General features: G+C 38.9%; 1 protein-coding gene across 2 annotated transcripts in view; it reads right to left on the bottom strand.

Annotated features, from left to right (window-relative positions):
* The window catches only part of LOC150080072 (dopamine D2-like receptor), a 206,405-nt gene that overhangs the window by 6,529 nt on the left and 178,281 nt on the right, over positions 1 to 21,595 (bottom strand). Inside the window, exons 3-4 of one of the 2 annotated variants that reach the window (XM_090382041.1) lie at positions 15,923 to 16,651; positions 15,690 to 15,880 (exon numbers count right to left, since the gene is read on the bottom strand). In XM_090382041.1, the coding sequence (XP_090238167.1) occupies positions 15,690 to 15,880; positions 15,923 to 16,651 (920 nt within the window). Of the gene's footprint in view, positions 1 to 15,689; positions 16,652 to 21,595 lie in introns of both variants that reach the window. The other variant, XM_090382040.1, reaches the window with a different exon arrangement.

Genomic DNA, 21,595 nt, shown 5'->3' with positions numbered 1-21,595 from the left:
TCACAGTAATTTAGCTCCCCGTTAGAGTTTGATAAACTTCTAGCATCCCTATCCTAAATAATTCTTCATATCTGAATATAGATGCAAAACACCTATTCAATTTGTCATCAACTTGAGCAGGACCATCAACAGTTAAACTATTGATATCAAGTGGCCCAATGTAATTCGAACCCTTCCTTCCACTGTTAATACAACCAAAGAAGTCTTTGCTGTTTTTCTTTGCATTCTTTGTCAGAGACTGCCCATAATCTGTCTTAGCTTGCCTAATCTCCTTTGTGATTACTTGATTACAGACTAATTCATATATACCCTAGGCTTCTGTATAATCTGATAATTTATATGCATTCGGTAAACTTTTCTTTTCTGCCAAGTGTCTCAATAGTTCTCCTGACAGACACTTAGGTCTAAGCCTTGAACAGTATTCCTTTGTTGGTATGAAAATCTTCTAGCTTCTTTGATTACTTCTCTGTATGTTTCCCATCCAGAATTTGCTGTTGGTAACTTCAACAGTTGGTCCCACTGCATAGAATTTAAAAACTATCTGAGACCACTGTAGTCACCCTTACAAACGCAAAAGCCTTTCCCTTTACCCTTGACACTAGATATGTCTTTATTGAATTCCATATTACTACACTGTGATCGTTGCCACCCAGTGGTTCTTTTACTTGCAGATTCTTAATGCGTGTAGAATCACTGCTGATAACTAAATCAAGAGTATTGCTTCCTCTTGTTGCTTCTGTAACACGGTCAGTGACCAACCCACAAATTCCAGTCAACAACAGAAAAGTTAAAATACCCCATTATAAGATATTCTGATTTACTGGTCTACTGGTCTACTCTATTTCTCTGTATAGCTGTTTGGTGCAGTCATTAGGCCTATAACAAACTCCTACTCTCATTTTGTTTTCCCAGTGTTTCTACCACACCAAATTGACTCAACGTTGAACCTATGTGGACTGGATGCTCAGTATTAGATTTAATATGCTTCTTAATTAAGAGTATAACCCCTCCATCCCATCTGTCCTGTCCTGTCTGTCGTTCCTTTATACATTGATATCCTCGTATCCAAATTTAGCATCGCTTATGTCTGAGTGACACCATGTCTCCCCTATCTGTACACTGTACGCATTTGATGACAGTCAGTACTTCAAATTCATCAAATTTATTTAAAATGCTCCTATCAAAGAGACATTAATAGAATACAGGCTGCAGAAATGAAATTTTTAAGATATGTTAAAGGATGTTCAACGCGTTAGTTCTGGCGTTGATTTTGACAGCTGAAGAGATTGATAGGTCCCCCATTTTAATTCTTTCGAGGGCATTTACCCTCCTCTTAAACATTCATAAAAGCCCATCAGAACGCTGAGTTGGCGCCTAAAATCTATACTACATTCTGTGCACCAAATGCACACACAGACACCCCTTGACTGTATCATGTCCTGTTCTAGCAACCCGCAAACATTGCACAAGTTGCACATTTCGTTAGGCCTTGATTCGCAGGATAATCCACCCTCTTCGGTTCTCCCTCAAGCCAGAGCACTCCCGCTAATTTGTGTTCATTGCTTTGCTTCTCTAGTCTGGGGCATGATTTTCGTTTAAATACAATTTAATTGATTAATTGATAATACTACACTAAGCTAATAGATTCCTAAATGTAGTGATACGTATTGCGCTATCAAGTTCTAGATATACGTTACGCTATCAAGTTCTAGATATACTTTACGCTATACCGTTACGATCGCAGTTTTAAATTAATTATAGCTTTACTAAAAGTAAAATTTCTTAGCTAAACACAAAAAAGAAAGAAATTATAAGAGATTAGAACCTTCAAACCTAATCACTTGTTATAACCTAACAAGTGATTAGAACCTTCGAACTACTTATTTATCACAATTCAATTTACTGTTCCATTTCACTACTAGTTACGGCACCTCCGTAGGCAGGTGAGAAGGAGCAGCAGTGCGTTGCACACGCTTCTTGATTAGACCGGAGTTCGAGCCCCTCACCACCAAATACGGAGGATGCAGAAAGGTCAGGGAATGACCACCTCATATCCCGGAGCAATATGGCCTTAGTTGCTGATGCTCCTAAAAACCAAATAACAACAACAACAACTACTAGTTACATGTGACGATATTCACGCCAAAACGCCTCTTCTATTCTGTGGAGTCTCACTGTCGCATTACAGGAAACTTATACTCTTTCACGAATTACTAATAGAGAGGCACATTATTGTTAAGCATGAAGATTTTAGCATCGATTACATACTAAATAGAGGGTTCTCTCTGCGACACATTTCGCTGCAGACCTTGATCCATTCCTCTCAACTTGCAATAACATCCTTACCTACGCCGACGACATGAAAATATTCTTTTCGTCCAGCAAAAGTGAAGAGAAGGTTGCTTTACAAGCCACACAGCTGTTAACTAACCTGACCAACTTCCTGGTTTCGATTGGACTTGAAATAAGCCCTCTCAAAATGGCCCAGATATCCTTCTCCCGAAAGCATAAGAACCATAACATCATCATACTCTTAAATGGTCAACCCATACAGAAAGTCGAATATCATAAAGATCTGGGAATTACCTGGGACAAAAAGTTATCCTTCACGAAGCATTTAACTACCACAGAGAAGAAGACCCTAGCCGCCATTTGGCGCTAAAGACAGGAATTAACTGGGATCCATAATGCTCAACTGGTGAAAGAATATATTGTTAGGTGCGTTGTCCCGGTTGCCTTATATGCTTCGGTCATTTGGTCACCAGGTCCAGAAACGTACGCCAAAACCTTCCTAAGCATTGAATATTGGCTTGTTAGGTGGTTAAACAGGGTCTTACAATTTCCCTTCACTGTATCAAGAGGCATTCTGTATTCAAATTCAAATTTAAATTATTATATTAAAGCCACTCGTAATTTCTTACAAACACCCGTTTATATATTATGTCTGTAAATTGCGTGTGTTCTCTGGTCAACTTGCTTAGTTTGCTGGACGAAAAGTACTCAGTTTCTGGGGAAAAAACCTTGCTATTAACGCCTGAGATCGATTAACTCAGCCACGGAGTAAAAAAAGCCCATTAAAGTTCCGCGCTTCATCGACGGGATTCTAACCCGGGCCTTTTCCACCCGGTGTGGGGAGGACGGTGACGATACCACTGTGCTACCAATGCAGACAGGCATTCTGTATGCAAATATGAGGTGAATACCTTGGAAGTTCATGTCCTGACCAAGTTACTGACAGATATGATGCGCCAGTCTTATCAGGCATCATCTTACACCCACGAAGTCTGACGCAATCATGTAATCTGCAAATCAAACCACTTCGCTCCAACCTAATCTCCTTGAAAAGCTTTAACACGATGTTCCCGCTTAATACAATGGAAATCCTGGAACCGGTTGCAAGTTAACTGTGAGAAATTATACTCCAGTAAGACCTACAGAACGACTATCTTCTAACAAACAACTGAATCACAACAGTACTAACTAGAACTCATAGTCTCTTGCATGCGGTGCAGTTAAAAATTGAGCTGGGAACAATGTCCCCCGTTGAAGGCGGTCCCAATGCGCAGTTCTCTCAAAATCTCTGCCATGGTTTCGGAAGTCATTTTGGAGGTTGACTGCCTAGCGACACAATCTTATCGTTACTCAGTATTATGCTGCCATCATGCAGTTCGTGTGCGAAGTGTTGTGGATACTCCTCTTTGAGATACTTAACACGAAAGATCTTTTTTTTAACTGTCAATTTTTTTTGTAAATTTATTCTCTGAGTTGTAAATTTTATTTTTTTATCCCCTCTGGCTTGCATGCTGCACAAGGGGCGATTGTAATTAGAAATTAATTGAATAAATAAACCACCTTTTGAGAAATACTATAGCTAAAGCTAATCAGTCCCTTAAGAAAATAAGGGGATTGAGAAAAAAAGTAGTGGTAAACAACTTTTTGTCTCAATATAGTGTAAATCAAATCTTGAACCGATGTCTGTTATTTCTTGGTAAAGAAATCCAGATCGTAAGACTAGGGTGGAAGTTCGCATCGTCTGACTTATAAATTAATAGCCATTTAAAATCTTCCTAATAGCCCCTTTCTATCGATTTATAAGACAAACGATGCAAATCTGGACGCATCGCAATCAGACACGTCCTTCGCTTGTAAACATTCATCTCGTTTATTTATCGACACGCAGACAGTTGCTTCTGTGTGTAAGATATTACATTAATCGATCAGAACAAATCGTCAAATTCTAATGATAGACTCCAGACGTTCAACTACCTCTTCTGACGGAACTCCTAGATGCCATTGTAGTTTGCACTTAAGCTGACAGGACATTGACTGGATAATGTCCACATATCTAATATGTCTTCAGAAATGAGTTCACGTTAAAATACTCAAGATAGAAATGTGAAATCTTGCTTTGCGTTAAAAAGTTATACGAAGATACTGTCAAGTGCAGGTTGTAATTTTCTCTGTACTTGAATAAGTATAATAATTTTTTTTTTCACATGTTCGCTTCCTCTTGGTCTCGATTTCCTTTTTTTTTTTCTAAAAATTCTTAAATATTTTATATGCTCTTGAACATGCTGATATGTTTCAGTGATACTTGCTGACCACCCCTGTCTGCACAAGTGGACGCATTCCACAGCATCAAGTCGTGACGAGTGACATCACAGACCGGCGCAGCGTACATAGTAAAGGCATGGTAGTGCCTGCCAGTTCGTCAGTACGAAGAGCACATCGAGCACACCCTCACCGCCAAATCCTACCTCGGCATTGTTTCGGACTACGCTTTGTTCTATATGCTGACTGTCCATCCATACGGATTGAACCCTTTCAACAAGACATCGCCCGTATCACAAGGCTACATTTTTCAGGAATGGTTGGAGAATCATGTCCAAGCATTTCATTTGCTCTTCTGGACACCAAGTTCCCCAAACGTCAATCCTATCGAACATTTGTGGGATGCGATGGAACGCATCCCACAAATTCGACAGTCCACGCCAGTGACTCGCTCCCTTGCCGTACTTCGGAAAATCCTGTCCAATTCTTCCGGGATACTGGTTGACACTTTCCTTGGTATCGTGAAGTTGATGTCACGCGGGTTGCAAGCGGTTATCATGGCGAATGACGTTCCATCACGCTATTGGTATAAAATAAAATACACTGATAAAACTATGAAAGTAGTGATAATGTTTTGGCTCAAGGGTGCATAAATGCACTGCCGTGCCATTAATACCCAGACACCGGCATATCTACAAATAACCTTTATTTACAGGATAACTAATAAAGTGTGCTGGTACCATTAGCCTTTATGACAGTCCCTAGTCTTCGTGGTACCCTTTCCAGCAATTTTTTGTAAATGCCTTTTGATATTTTACGGCACTCGACCTTCATTCAATACGCAACCAGTTCAGCTCTATTTTTTTGTGAAATCTCTCCTCACACGCACCCGATGATTCATTTCATCCAAGAAGTTCTCTGTAGAATTTAGGTCAGAGTTTTAGGCTGGCCCGTCCGACTTTTCGACGCTCATGTTCTCAAACCAGTCCGACAACCAGAGGCCCGAAGCCAACCATGAAAAACGGCCCAAGACCATCACGTTTCCTTCATCAAACTTTATTATCAGGACGATACAGTCGGGCAAGTAGATTTTCCGAGCTTGACCATCAGACTGGTAAATCATATATCCTGACTTGTCACTCCAAAACAACTTTTCATCCAGCGCACACAGAGTAGGGTGTTGACATATGTCCCAATCTTTTCACTGAGGGCGGGTGTATGCTGCGTTCGATCAGCGTTCTGAAAGGACGATTCCTTGCCGGGCACTCCTGACACGTTCCGTCTGCTTCGGAGACTTTCTGTACCGTTTCGTAACGATTTCGGCACCGGTGCGCTTCCATTTGCAGATCACATCAGTAGTCGTCGACTTTATGGATCTTCGCTGTTTGAAATGGAACTTACAAACGAATTGGTTATGTAGCATCCAATAATCATTTCGCGTTTGAAATCTGTTAACTCCGTCAATTGGGGCATCTTGCTATTGTTGTTGTTTTTGTAGGCTTTTAGGTGCATCAGCAACTTAAGCCATATTGCATCGTATAGACCGTCCTCGTGGTAGCACAGTTGGCAGGATCGCCGTCCTCTCCACACCGGATGGAAAAGAGTTGAGTTCCAGTCCCGTCAATGACGTGAGGAATTATGGGCCTTTTTCACATCGTGGCTGAATTACTCGGTCTCAGGCGAGAGCATCATGACTTTTCCTCCCGGAAACTAGGGTTTTTCGTCTAGCAAAGATGCTCCTAAAACCCAACTACAATACTGAAAGGACAGAATTCATAGGATACCTGGTTCCTGGGCAACGCGACGCTGTCACCCCTCTCACTAGTGGAAGAAACCACGGCTTGCAAGTATATAGGTATACTGCATTCACGTAGACGGTAATTTGATGTGAGTATGGATAAACGTCGTGAGTTAACCGACTTTGAAAGAGAGATGATAATGGGTGCCCGATGCATGGGTTACTCTATCGCAGAGGTGGTACAGAAAGTACACTATCCCCGTTCATCAGTATCAAGAATGTATCGGGAATTCTCCATTTCCGGAATTACATCTGATCGTGGACAACACTGTGACTGAAAGGTGGTGGATGAAAGTGGCCTCTGTCGCGCATTGTTTCAGCTAACCGGAGAGCGACAGTGCCACAAATCACAGGTGACTTCACTCAGGTTGGTGCCAGAAACGTCTCCACCAAGATCATTAGGCGATCATTAGCCGCAATAGGTTATAGGAGACGCCGATCAACCAGAGTCCTATTGCCAATACCGCGACACACGATTCTACCCCGCCGATGTTTTTTCGTCTACCCAGACGAAAAAACATCGGCACTCGACCGTAGATGATTGGAGACGGGTTTCCTGGTTCGATGGGTTCCGTTTACAGTTATTTTCAGCGGAGGGGAGGGTGTGTATCTGGTGGGAACATCACGAAGCTATGCACCCGTCATGTCAACAAGGAACTGTTCAGGCAGATGGACAGTATTTGTCTGGGACGTGTTAAACATGCACTCGTTAGAACCTGTGGTACGTCTAGACGCTTCTCTGAACGATCCAGGTCACGTGTCCGTCCTTGCAGATCTGCATTCCTCCATGGTCAACCTGCACCCACAGGGCAGTGGACTCTTCCAGCAGGACAATGCGCCATCCCACAGAGCCATGGTGATTAGAACATGGTTCGAAGAGCTGTCAGCAGATTTTACCACCATGGAACGATCTCCTCGTTCACCGGACTTGGAACGTGTGGAGCATCTTTGGGACGCTGTGGAAAGGTCCGTTTGAGGTTTGGATCCTCCACCCAGGAATGCGATGGAATTATGGATAGCGGTGTAGCAAGCATGAATCGAAATACCTGTGGAAAGCTTTCGTGAACTAATGGACTGAATGCCTTGTTGTGTGTGACTGCCCTTATCCGGGTGAAAGGTGGGCCTAATGGTTACTAGGTAGGTATCCCATGATTTCTGTCCACTCAGTGAACAACACCGGCATCGTATTGGAATATAATCTCTGTAAATTGCGTGTGTTCTGTGGTTGATTTGTTCCTTCCAGGATGAAAAACCCGAGTTTCTGGGAGAATTAAAATTGTGCATTAAAAGCTCATCTAAGTATTAAACGTTTATAATAAATTGAATTATCAAACATTATTATTTTATAAAAATATCGAAAGTGAAGAACTCAGTAAAGTGTGATTCCAACGCATGGTATGTTACATATCCCGTTAGGTCTCAAAAGATTTATCCTCTTCTTTATTCTGTTTTTCTTGCTATCTAAGGTTTGACCAATAAATACAGAGTAATTTTTTCGCAATAAAATCTTTCCTATTAGAAAGATTAAAATCTGTGATGAGAATCACTAAGTATTATTTCATCTTCTGATTATATTTTCAAAACCTCAAAATGATATTTCGAAATATTTATTTAAACTTTCTGGAGAAATTAACGTCAGTTACGCCAGAATACTACAACAGAAATTCCACTCTGCAATGCACCTTCCCCTTTAACGATAAATGCAATAAAACAGTTACTGTCTATCTTGCATTAATTAAAATCCCAATGGCCCACGGCTGTTGAGAAGCAGTTTTCTTCTTAAATACAAAACCAGCATCAAAAAGAAACTCATTCCGCAAACAGAGATTTCATCAATTTCCCTTCGGAAAATATCATTACGATTCGCTTCAGATTTTCCAGATAAACGCAAATAACTTGCAACTGGTAATGGCTAACTGTGTTGCTATGAGTTTTCTCAATAACTTCTGCTCGCTAATTGCATTTCTGAGATTTCTGCCATATTGGATCACTATTTGCTTTTGCAAAAACGAAAAATGAAGCGTTATCTAAAAGGAATAAAAGAAAACAAGACAAAAAGAAGAAGAATACATAAAATGAGAAAGACAGATAACCATAGAGAAAAGAAGCCTCGTGTTACATCTAATGAGCATCTGCGAAATGTCAATTTAAAATGAAATGGTTTCTAATAAGCTTCGTATTTAAAAACTTAATAATAATCAAAACATTAGGGATTGTGCGCTGTTTGAAGAAGAGATGGTTTTGTGACATTAACTTAAATTCTTTGTTTTAGGTTGGAGACTTAATTGGAATCGTTACTATTGAGTTTGTGTAACAATCGCCAAAGCAACCAAGGCTATTTTGGGGTCGATTTGTCAGTTTTGTAGATAGAAAATCCAATTTCCAGAATGAAAAAATTATGCTGTCCTTCCCTGAGACCGATTAAATCGGCCATTTTTTGAACAAAAGCCCAAAAAAATTCCTTCCGTCATTGGCAGACTCGAACCTGACATTTTCACCCGATGTGGGGAAGACGGCAATTAGGTCCACTATGCTACCCACGAGGGCCTATTAGGAATTTAAATTATATGGATACCTATGCTTCTCTGAAGAAACTAGTTTAAATACGATTCAATTACAGGAATCATATTTTAACTATTTGAAATAAGTTTCCAGTTGAATTAAAGAGAGAGATTCCACTATTGAGATGTACCCATCTGTTCTTTGTTGAGGTGTTTTGCCCAAGAAACAGTTTAATAAGGAAAAGTCATGCTCGTGAGGTCAAAACAAATGATGCAAGTGCTGTAGCTTAAAGACTCCTAAAAATTTGCAAAAATTCCAGCAGAGTAAGAGATGTTAGTTGGACAAAAGGAGATGCAGAATCTTGAGCCACAAACTCCAGTTAGTTTCATCACTTTTTTGTATTGCTTGTATTCTAATTTTCTCTGTTTCGCAGTTTTGAAAAAATCAAGTTTTCGGAAGAACAAACAATGAACTTCATTTGAGATTGACTAAATCAGCCACAGTAAGAAAAAAAAAAAGAAAGAAAAAAGATGCTCATATGATCCTCGCATCATGAGGAGAAGTATTTTACAACGATTGAGAGGTAATGTAACGTAAGTCGGAAAGGGCACCAAATCATCCAGACAATTTATATACAAACAAACAAACAAATTTATCCCATTAAGAAACATTGGGGGGGAAAAAACTGTTATATTAAGGTTACTCGAAAACCACGTCATCCATTCTTGTGTATTATGTCCATAAATTTCATGTGTTCTTTGGTCGGTTTGTTTTACTGATCGAAAATGCAAAGTGTCCGGGAGCAAAAGCCTCCAGTCTGTTGTCGTCTAAGATCGATTAACTCAACCACTGAGTGAAAGAAACTCCTAAAAGTTTTTCATCATTGACAGGATTCGAATCCGGGACTTTTCGCTCGATATGTATTAGAGCTATACGCCATGTAGTTTGCACCAGCAGGGGGCAATAGGTGATAGAAAAATAATAAATGCATGGCTATTCAAGTAGGAGCGAACAGAAATATCGTGGTTTATTCCCTGTGTCCTACCAGGTGGCATCTCTCGAGGGGGAAATTGCACGACGAGTTTAAAATGTTCCTGTAAAACTGGAGCAAAAAGACCACAGACAATTAAGATAAACGAAATCTTTTTGCTGCAATAGAAGTTGTATTTAAAACTTTTTGCTGCAATAGAAGTTGTATTTAATACAACTGCAATAGAAGTTGTATTTAAAACCGGAAAATTACCTAAAATCAGATGATTTGAAAAAGGTTGCCTGATCTGACAAACCCCGAATCATTCCCGTTATGGAATCGGGGGTCTGTCAGCCCTGCATGACGGTAGCATATCCATCTGCGAATGTGCTCTTTCAACACAATAGTTTGTCATGTCAAAATCCGCTTTAGAACCGGTTCTAGCAACATGAGATAAAATTTAGCTTAATGAGGACGTCGTCAGTCACAAGACTCAATCCACCTATAGGTTGATGTGGAATGAGCTCTTGAGGGTAGAGATCCTCAACCATCCAATTTGCAACAACCGTTGGAAGTTATTGAATCAAAATGAGCCAGCATTACTGTGGCATGCTTTGAACACCTCGTTGAGACCATTCAAAGACAATTCCAAGCCGTTCTGAAAGCTAAAGTGGAACTTCATCGCTATTAGGTACGAAATGTACCTATTAAAGTAATCACTTAGTGTACGTTAACTATTTTATACAGCTATAGATGAACTTCCGTCAGCTCTCAGTGCCAATGTTTTTTTAGTTGCTTGTCACCATCATAGGTAGCACTCTTCATTAAGGACAGTGGCAAAAAAAGAAAACGAACGAACAAGAGCTGGAGTGAGGGGAAATTTTAGATTTTGTTGAAAGATCCTGAAAAGCCAGTGCCCGAAGTATCCTTGTGTAAGTTTATTCCATTGCTTCCCATTTTGGGAAAGTTATATGAACGTCTAATATGGGAGAAATTTCAGTTCTGTTGCTGGCTTGATCTCTGAGAGGCAGTTCGAGTATAAGCAGAAACACAACTCTGAAGAAGCGTTAGTGATGGTTATGACAAGTGAGTCTTCTTGTAAGTGCGTTCTGTTTCTGTTTGTCTTCCATGGAGCCCTTGGGTAGTGGATGGGACTAAACTCTAAATTCAGAATCGTATAAACAATTATTTTATCTAATGAAAAAATTGTTTTGAAAATAGGGGTATTGTGATTCAAATGAAGTTTAACAAACCCATTATCAGGTTGTGAAAGGGTGTTCAAAAGGGTCTATTATGAAGCCCATACTACGGAATGCTCTCATGGATGAAGTCCTCAATGTTCTTTCTCGTGATTTTTTTAATATCTTATGGTGATGGCCTGCTGGTTCTTGAGGGGGGACTCAAGGAAAGAATCGAAAGAAAGCGCTGAAGCAGTGCTGATACCCTAAGAGAGTTGGTGCAGTAAGAATAAGCAGAAGATTACTTATTTGAAATCAGCAGCAATCAGTAAAAGGAAGCTTTCAATGAACAGACAACATGGAAAACCTGTGATAAAGGTTACAGGTATACACTAATACGGTTTTTTTAGTCATCCTTTGCTTTTAAAACAGTTTGTATTTTATATGGAATAGATTCAAATAAAGCTTGAACTACCTTAAGAGGAATATCGGACCATTCTTTATGGAGAACGTTTCAAGTTCCTTGAGTGATGAAGGTGGGCGAAATCTGCTTCTCACTCTCCTCTTCAAATATGCTCATAGTGGATCAGTAATATGCAAGCCTGGTGATTGCGCAGGCCATGGGAGACGTTTAGTCTCAGTTTCATGCTCCTCAAACCAAGATTGGACACATCTAGCTGTGGGCATTGGATCATTCTCATCATTGAACATGACATCATTTGCGGGAAGCCATGCATCCAACATGGAACGAACCTGATAATTTAGACTATCAGGTAATTAGTAACGGCAATTCGCCTGTTCAAGGTAATGATGATAGGGCCTAAAGAATACCAAGATATTGCTGTCAAACCATTGCTGATCCTCCTCCTCCTCCACATTTGACAATTGATTTGGTGTGTTTCCTTTGGCATTCGACGAACGTAAACTCTCCTTGATATCTAAAGAAGTGTGTATGATTATTGGTTGTCTGAAAATATTGGTTGTCTGACATCTTTCGAATAATCAAGTGTTCAGTTTTTGTGCTCCCTACCTATTGCATCCTCTTTATAGCATTACCATCAGTAAACAGTCGCTTGACAATAGCGGCTCTGCCATAAATTTCATCTTTATGGTGTTCTCGCCGAACTCTTTTGCTAGAAATTGTATTGCTGAGACTTGCTTTAAATTCTGCAGTTATTTTTGAGCCAGTAGCTTCATGTTTTCGCGCTACAATGCTTTTCAGCGTCCGGCGGTCTCTTAGGCTGCTTCGATTTTCTGCCACAATTCGTCCTACCAGATTTTGTTTTTCCATATTCAGTAATGTAGACATTATTTTCAATACAGTTGTCTGCGCGAGTAGAACAGCGGTTATAATCACACTCCTTCCCACATCGGGTAGAAATGGCAAGGGTTCAAATCCCCGTAAATGAAGCCAGGAACTAAGAACTTTTATGGTTTTTGTTCACTGCGTGGCTGAGTTAATCGGTCTCAAGCCCCGACAGCAAGGCTTCCGCCTTCACTTGGAAACATGGGTTTTTCCTCCAGTAAAACAGACAATCGACCAGAGCACACACGGAATTTATGGACATAAATGGACAAAAAATCGCTGCATTTTCATAAATACATCACACAGCCATTCCAACAACTACTACTCTCATATCAGGTGTTTCCATTATTTTGTTCATCTCCCTGTATATCTTATGTGAAACATTACGCTGCTTCCTATAAGTTTGTAATTACAGGGTATGACAATGTAAGGTTTTAAGATTTTTCATTAAGTATTGAAAACTTACGGCAAAAATATTGAAATGATTAATATTAACAACGATACTGATTTTTCATCAAAATATCCCCATTGAGATTTTATCAATGCCTTACACAGAAGTGGCATTCTGGCGATTAAATTTATAACAGTGTCTTGACTAAGATTATTCCAAATCTTCAGGGTTCCACATATATTTCGTGAAGATGGGCAGACTCCACGGACTTAATGGTCCAGATGATCCCATAAAAGCTCTATTGGGTTTAAGTCAGCCGATTCGGGTGGCCATACTGTAATTTGCAATACCCTTCCCTCCATCCTGTTGTTTAGTTGCTAGAAACTCCCTACAGCTTAATATTATGCTTCGGGTAATGTGATGTAATATAAAATTTCTTCTACAAATTGCATTATGTTCAATAATGCAATTTGTGAATATTGCATTATGTTCAATAATTCTTCAATTCTGATGATTTCACCCACTCCAGAAAAACAGAAGCGACCGCAGATCAAGATGGAACCACCACCATGCTTGACTGTAGGCACATGTGGCACCATTTTTTATTCAGTTGATCGTCTCACAACTGTATGCTTGGATCCAAAAATTTCAAATTTGGATTCATCCGTCCACAGTATGTTTTTACACTCTTCAATTGTCCAATTTTGATGGCTCTTAGCCAATGCCACCCGTTTTTTTCGATTTTCTGGTTTTAATAAGGGTTTTCGGACAGCTACACGACCATGAAGTCCTGCTTGTTTCAATCGAAGTTTTACAGTCGATGAAGACACAGGAGTTTTTCTGTTCCAACTCAGCTCTGATTTAAAGTGTAGTAAGTCGTCGAGAAAGCAAATGAATATAAAACACCATTATGCCTGGCATTTGTAGATTATGAAAAGGCATTTGACTCCATACAGCATAAGGCAATGTTTCGGGCACTGGAAAGGCAAGGCATAGATACGCCAGATATTATGATTTTGAAGAAAATATATGAGAGTGCTACCTTCTTTATTAGACTAGACAAAGACAGTAAGAAATTTAAAATTGAGAAAGGAGTTCGACAAGGAGAGACAATATCTCCGAAGCTGTTTGCTGCTGCCCTTGAGGAAGCTTTCAGAAGATTAGACTGGTCGCAGAAAGGAGTCAATGTGAACGGAGAGTACCTAAACCATTTACGATTTGCAGATGACATTGTGGTCATAAGCCACGATCCCAAAGAATTAGAGGAAAATCTTAATCAGTTATGCACAGTTAGTAAGGATTTTGGACTAAAGATGAATATGGCTAAAACAAAAATAATGATGAACAAGTATGCCACAGAAAGGGAAATAATGATTGAATGAGCAGTAATTGAAAAGGTGGAGTCATATACTTATCTGGGACAAGTTATTAGCTGTAATAATGATAAATGGCTGGAAGTCAAGAGAATAATAAATTTTGGATGGATAGCATTCAGGAAATATAGGAAATATTTCACTTCCATGACTTATGGAAGTGAAACTTGGGCACTCACCAAAAGAATGGAAGAGAAGCTGAGAACTACACAGCGAAGAATGGAAGAGAAGCTGAGAACTACACAGCGAAGAATGGAACGAATTATATTGGGAATCAGACTGTTAGATAAGAAGAGAAACACATGGATTAGGCAGAAAACTCAAGTAAAGGACATTCTTATCAAAACTAAAGAACTAAAATGGTCTTGGGCAGGACACATAGCTCGAAGACATGATGACAGATGGACTAAGAAAATAGCGAAATGGTACCGAAGAGGAGCTAGAAGAAAACCTGGAAGACAAAGGCGGAGAGGGATAGATGAAATTCATGAGTTTGTGGGTAGTAAATGGATGGCCAGTGCTGAAAACAGAAGGAACTGGAAAGTTGCTGGAGAGGCCTTCATCCTGCAGTGGATTGAAAATGGCTGATGATGATGAAGTCGTCGATTGCGTTTGGAAACCAGTATTATGGTCTTACCTTGTGCTTCCGTTGTGGAAATCAGTGTTTTGGTCTTATCTTGTGTTTCCTAAACATTTTTTCTATTACTTCTCGTGGAATAACGTGCTTTATGCAGAATTATAATAGCACTTCCTTTTTCAACACTCAGTTCCTTATTTCTTGCCATGTTTACCACGAAACATAAACCTTACGCAAAACGCTCTTTCTGTACGATGGATGTTCGATTATATAAGTTATAGTTCTTACTCCTCAATTTATATTATTGAAAAAAAAAACTTTAGAATCATCTGCAATCTTCTATAATATTAACAATATTTCCACTTTATAGAATATTCGTTCTGTCATATTAAGGAGTCTTTTACACCTTTCTGGAATTTTTATATTTCTTTGATTTTTATGCATAATAGAAAATATTTTAATAAAAATTGCTAAACAAGTTCATTCTACTTTAAAAAACTTTGAAAATTGAAAAATGAAACGTGAAATTAAGAAAAATTAAACGCGATTCCAAACTTTTAGGCTGGAGTGTATATCAGAATTTGGGTATTTTTTAGACGAAAAATTGTCTTTCATATTTTGAGTCCCGTTAATTATTTGAAGGAAAAGGTTAATAGAAATGTTTCTAAATTAAAGAAGACTGTCACGGTTAAACGAAATTAAAAAGAAATTTGTCAGTATATAGTATATGGAGTTTTTGAATTCGTAGTTGTATATGGAGCTGCTGTCTGGTGGTATAGGATACAAAATGTGGTATTTTCAGGCATTTGATTTCAGGCACGTATTTTAAAATGAATATCAAATGTTCAAGACAGCACGGATACTAAAAAGTTTCTATTCGGTAATAAATAACAAATTATCCCACTATAAAATGCTAATAATTATTAAAGTTCTTGCCCTTTTTTGGAATCATGCTCTTTTTCAATGTGCAAAATCCACTGATATCACTACATAAAGAGAAAATCTTATTCTTTTCTTAATGAGATAATTGAACCCTTACTTACCTAGAACTATGGCTAAGGTCTTCGTCGCTTTCCTCTCCCGTTTCGCCGAAGCTTTTTCTCTTTTCTTTCTGCTACTTTTATGTTTTCTGCCTACATTAAATCGGGATTTCTTCTTAGGAGGAGGGCCAGCAGGACACGAACCACCGATGTGATCACGCGCAGTCCGTCCTGCCCCTCCTGCCGCTCCATTCCTCTTCGAGATTTTTGGGTCACAGGGGATGTCTTTGACCGACTGTTTGGGGGATTCAGTGTTCTGGTTCTGCACACAAAACTGCGTCTCCTCAATGTTCGAAGGGGCATAGCCGGAATCCGTGTTGCCATTAATCGCGACGGGTTCATCAGTCCTCTCAGCCACACTTCTCAATACCAGCTCAGGATTCTGAATGATCTGACACTCGTCCCCGTCCGACGTCTTCTGTGTTCTTTCGTCAGTGTTCTCTTCGTCTTCATCATCTTCGGCTTGACTTCCGCTTCCGGTATTGGTGAATGCATCGGACTCGATGACCACTTGCAGATGCTGACCTTTGCTTCCTCCGCCAGCAGCTCCACCGCTGAGAGCACCTGTGCGGCTGTACTGTTTCATTCCCATGTCTAAGGCAGTCTCTTGCAATCGCTTGGTCTGGGCTGTGTTTTCAATGATGAGTCCTTCTCGCACATCGATAAACGGTGCGCGCTTCGCCACCGCCTTCCTCGCTCTTTCATGAATAGCCTTGAAGATTTTGTAGTAAAGAAACACCATTACTAAACAGGGGATGTAGAAGGAGCTAAGAGAGGAGTAGATGATGAAATCAGAGTTATAAAACACACACAGTTGAGGGATTCGTTCTGGTGAGGTGTTCAGTCCTAGAACAATAGGGGAACCGATGGCTGCCGACACAATCCACACGATGGCAATGGTCAAAGCTACCCTCTTGTTGTTTTTGTGCTTCGAGTACTTAATTGGCTGAGTCACTGCGATGAACCTTGAAGAAAGAAATAATTGGTATAATAAGTTTCAAACAATGGCAGATGTTCTATTTAATCGACGCAAAACCATGAAAGAAGGAAAGTCAATAAATAAACTACATGTGCAGTTTAAAAGGTTACACTAACTAAAGACGCTAAGCGCATGGCATTCATTGTCATTTGACGTCTATGAACGTAAAATACTAGTTGTTATAGGATTTTAGGCGAATCAGCGGCTTAGACCATATTGAACCGTATATATTATGTCTGTAAACTGCATGTGTTCCCTGACCAATTTGCTGCTTTGCTGGACGAAATACCCGAGTCTCTGGAAGGAAGCTCCAACTAACTTAGCCACGTTGTGAAAAGTCCATAAAAATTTCTTTCATCATTGACGGGATTCGAACTCAAGTTAGAATTTCATCTGGTTATTATATCAACTGCGCGATGGAAAAAATATTACTGAGGATACTGAAAATAACTATGAACTCAATAAATGAGCAGAGAGAAAATGACAGATTAAATCAACATGAAAATTTTAATGAAATTGTTAAAAAACATTGCCATTTACAAAATTCTACAAGTTTATAAGTCGGTACAGTGCATAGAGCATATGCTTTTATGTTGGTAAAGAAATTTCAAGAGTTATCCTCAAGGTCTGATTTAAATGAACAAAAAATATTACTCAGAAATTGAGATGTGGCAGTATATTTAATTGTTCGAAAAAGAACAGAACATGAATAAATTATTAGATTGATTTCGACTAAAGAATCTGAACATGAAGAAAGTGTGGACCAAGATGTTTAAAAAAAAATCTCACTGAAGGGAAAAACTGGAGAAAAGAACCCTTCACAAAAAATTTACAAATTTTTTCGATACTTCACAAAACAGCTTAAAGGAATGAGATTTAACGATGTATATGAAATTCGGCAAAAATCTCAGGAGATGAGTCATTAAGTGAGTGCTTTCTAAACTCATTTTAGAAAGGGCTTAGATCTGTTAGAAAGGATAAAGAGAAGAGCAACAAGATTATTTGGGCGAGCAACGGATATTCTTGGCAGTACAGACTGGAGTTTTGTAAGTTGCAGTATGTGGAAATGAGGGATCAGCGTGGTGATCTCATCAAAGTCTATAAAAACTTAAAGGATTAAAGTTTACTTAATGATAATAGCATCTTTACTCTTTCCTAGACTACAAACACAGAAGGGAACATGGGTATGGATTGAAGAGGGGGTTGTAGAGTCGATGTGTAGAAATTCACATTTAACCGAATGCCATTGATTGTTGGAGTGAGCTTACGCCTGATGATGTGGAGGTTGAACAAATTAGTAGATGGAACGGCAAATGAAGTGGCTAGTTTTTTTTACTGGGGTTGCCCTCACGGATAGCACAGTGGGTATAATTAGTCATTCACACCAGATGGAAAAGGTCTGAATTTGAGCCCTCGTTGGTAGCACAGTTGATATATCCACCATCCTCCCCACCCCGCGTGGAAAAGATCTGAATTTGAATCCCGTCAATGACGCGAGGAATTTTTATGGGTCTTTTTCACAACGTAGCTGAGTTATTCGGTATCAGCCGAGGGTAACATGGTTTTTTCTCCCGGAAACTTGGGTTTTTCTTCCAGCAAACAACAAATCGATCACAAAACACGCAATTTAGAGATAATATATACGGCACAATATGGCAATTAACAAGAATAAAAATGAAAATATTTATTCTTGTTCTGCTAAATATGTAAAAATACTTTCACTGTTACAAATATGTAGTATAAAATCGAAATAAAATTCTTGTATTGCAAAGATGAACGGAAATATCAAATTATTTTCTACAACGTGAATGCACAAGGTAGCTGTAGCTTTTTGTGAAAACCACTGTAAATACTTTGCCGGAACCAATATTTTTGATTATCTTATTATTCAGGGTGGACATAATTTTGTCCTCCAGGAAAGTTACAGAAGGTCAATTTTCTTTCGATATTGAGAATCAGTTTTCTGTACCGTGGCGAAAATTTAAAGGTGGGGGACTACTTTATTCCCCACTGGACATTTGAATAGACAAAAACAGATAGAAGGCGATGAATAGAATTACTTTTTTAATCAGGATTAATCTCTTTCGTATATAAACATCACATTCTTAAGGTCTATTTAATAATAATGTTTTTTTTATTTTTTCAAAGGGATGAAAAATGCGTGGACTTACATTAAAATAGTTCAGCTTCTCTATGCGAAGCAAAAAAAAACTGCACTTTTTTTCCCATTAAGGATTGAATTATAATAAGGATATTGTCTGCTTCAATTAGATATTGGAATGTTTAAATTTTAAACATTTTCAACAAACAAAGAGTGGAGAAACCCCTTTTTGTGTCTTTGTGTTAAAGAAAAAAGGAACATACAAAGGTTCCTTTATTCGTACTTTTTTTTTACTTCTTTTTTTTTTAACTTTTTAACGAAATAGGCGAAAGAATTTTAACACATTATAATTACATCCTCGGCACAATGGAAGTTTAGCACACAATGGAATGAAGGCAGTATTAGAAGAGCAGCTGATCATAAAGACTTTGGCAAAAACAAAACAAAAAAGAAATATTCGATTAAATTCTAAACACCTTTATATATGCTAAAGTCATTAGTAATTTTGCGATACTCTGCTGCCACCTGATGGTAAGAAATTAATTTTGTCTAAGGGTTTTAGCATTCAAATATATTTCGTTAAAAAAAATAAATTGAAATTAGTATTCCGAATAAATAACGGGAGGAAAGCTGTCAAATTTCAAACGTCTCCGATTTATGTGCATCCAAGATTTTCCTTTGCAAATGGAAATACTTAAAGGATCAAGCAGAGAAATCTCATTTTAAATATGGCTTATTCTAAATCAAAATGCATTACGTACGTGAAACCTCTTACTATTGAGAATTAGCCATCTAGCAAATACCAAATATAAAAAAGTTTCACACTGAGAGAAACAGAAATATTTTCCATCTATTTTAATGGCTGCACATTACACTACTGTATCAAAATATTGGATAATAGGGCTATCCAATATGTGCAGCGTACTGTTCTATACGCATGTCACCATAATTAGATAATGCTTAGAAAATGGATTGCTGTATGCCCCAGAAAATGATTTAAATTTTCAAAAACAATTATAATTTTTCTTATCTGAACCGTTTAAACTTCAGAGTAATAACAACAGCTAATGAACATGTGAAACCCGAAGGGCAAAATGTATTATGTTCGCATAAGTGGGTATTTACCAACAGATTTTCTCAGTATTGAATACTGGCTCTTGAGATGGCTGAACAGGATCTCGAATCACCTATTTACTATCTCTAGAGCCATTCCACTTTCCAATCTCAATATTCCTCCTTGGAAACAGACAGTTAACACAAGAAACATTTTCACATTAGCCCAGCTGCTAACAGGAAGATTAGACGCTCCAAGCATCGAAGGTTTGTTTCACTCTCATAGAGAAGCCCCCAGGAATCCTGAAACAAGACATCCTCTTCAAAGCAACTTAAAAAAACCTGGACAGCCTAAGTCGCTTTTTTCCAGCAAACACGATAGAACTCTTCAATCAACCAAGAACTGAACCGAAAAAGCTCTGTAACGACAACGCCTACAGGTTCCAGGTCTTTGCCGACTCCTATTGTCTCGTGCAACTTTAGTGCACAGCCACTAGGCTGAAAACCGCATTTAATTTTGATCCCTTTTAACGATATCTTCTCATTATTCTAAATGTCAACATAGATGTCAAAAGTTGAAATATTCGAATATAAAATCATAATTACAAATGTATTTCAAAATTTTGTATTCAACCTTCCAGGGTGAACGTCCCATCTTTTGCTCATAGGGTCCGCTTCACACCCTTCTAGCCAATGGCTGTCCCAGGAGAGTCTCCTCAACAGAGAAATAAAATAATAATAATAACCCTACATAACAGCCTAGCAGCAATAGGTGTCCCAACGTACACCTACAAGGAACTCCAGAAAGTCGCAATCCTGAAAACCTGTAGGATAGTCAGAGTTCCTCGACCAACAGTAACACCAAAAATAACAACACCCACCTGTGTACTTGGTAGTAATACCCGTCACGAAGTGGGACCCCAATCAGGGAGAAATAATAATAATAATAATTTGCATTCTTTGCGAGCTGAAAAGCTTGGAATAGCTCTCACGGGGTAACTTTATCCCCTCCTGCCTGAAATCGGGGAACTATATACCTCTCAACTGAAGAAGCTTTTAAGATTTTCAGTCTCTGGCCTGATTTGAGCCCCCACTTACCGAGACGAGTGACAAGTGGCAACCCGCTGTGCCGTAAAAGAATACCCCGAAGAGGGTACTTCAACAGAAAATGGCTGATATTTTTGGGATGGATATTTGTGCATATCTGGTAGAGTCAGTCCCAAGAAAGAGTGCTGTTGTTATCTCCTCGAAACTAAAGCCAACTCTCTATTAATTTTCCTCTCTAATATTTTGGGAGGGCGGTGCATGAGATGTTGTGAAAACATATAGTTCGCACCTCAAAAAAAAATCCGAAATTACTATGGCCATTGTATGTTGAAACCCAGTTTTATACGAGTTCGAATGGAGTCTCTACTAAGAACCGAGTGATATTTTGCCATTTCACAGAGGTTCCATTGTAGCAGTTCCGATCATGACTAGACTTGACAGGTGCTTATCACATATACGAATGCCTCGGCCGGACATCTGCAATTTATCTTCTCATCAGCCTCAATCAGCAAGGACATCTTCCCCAGAACAGATCCTTAGTATACAGCAAATAATGTGGTTTTTCTTTTCGTAGCAAGAAAGCCTCAATCACACATCCCAAGAACATGGACGCGGCAAAGTCACTAGCGATGAAAGCGCCCTCTATAATCTTTGCTAGAACAGCTACAGGCTGAGCGGAAGATGTTACTAACAAAAGGACGCTCTCAGGAAATAATAGACCCTGCAGAT

Source organism: Mastigoproctus giganteus, chromosome 9, assembly GCF_048544385.1.
Source record: "Mastigoproctus giganteus isolate SK-2022 chromosome 9, ASM4854438v1, whole genome shotgun sequence".
NCBI classification, from domain to species: domain Eukaryota; kingdom Metazoa; phylum Arthropoda; class Arachnida; order Uropygi; family Thelyphonidae; genus Mastigoproctus; species Mastigoproctus giganteus.
This window is presented reverse-complemented; position numbering and strand designations above follow the sequence as displayed.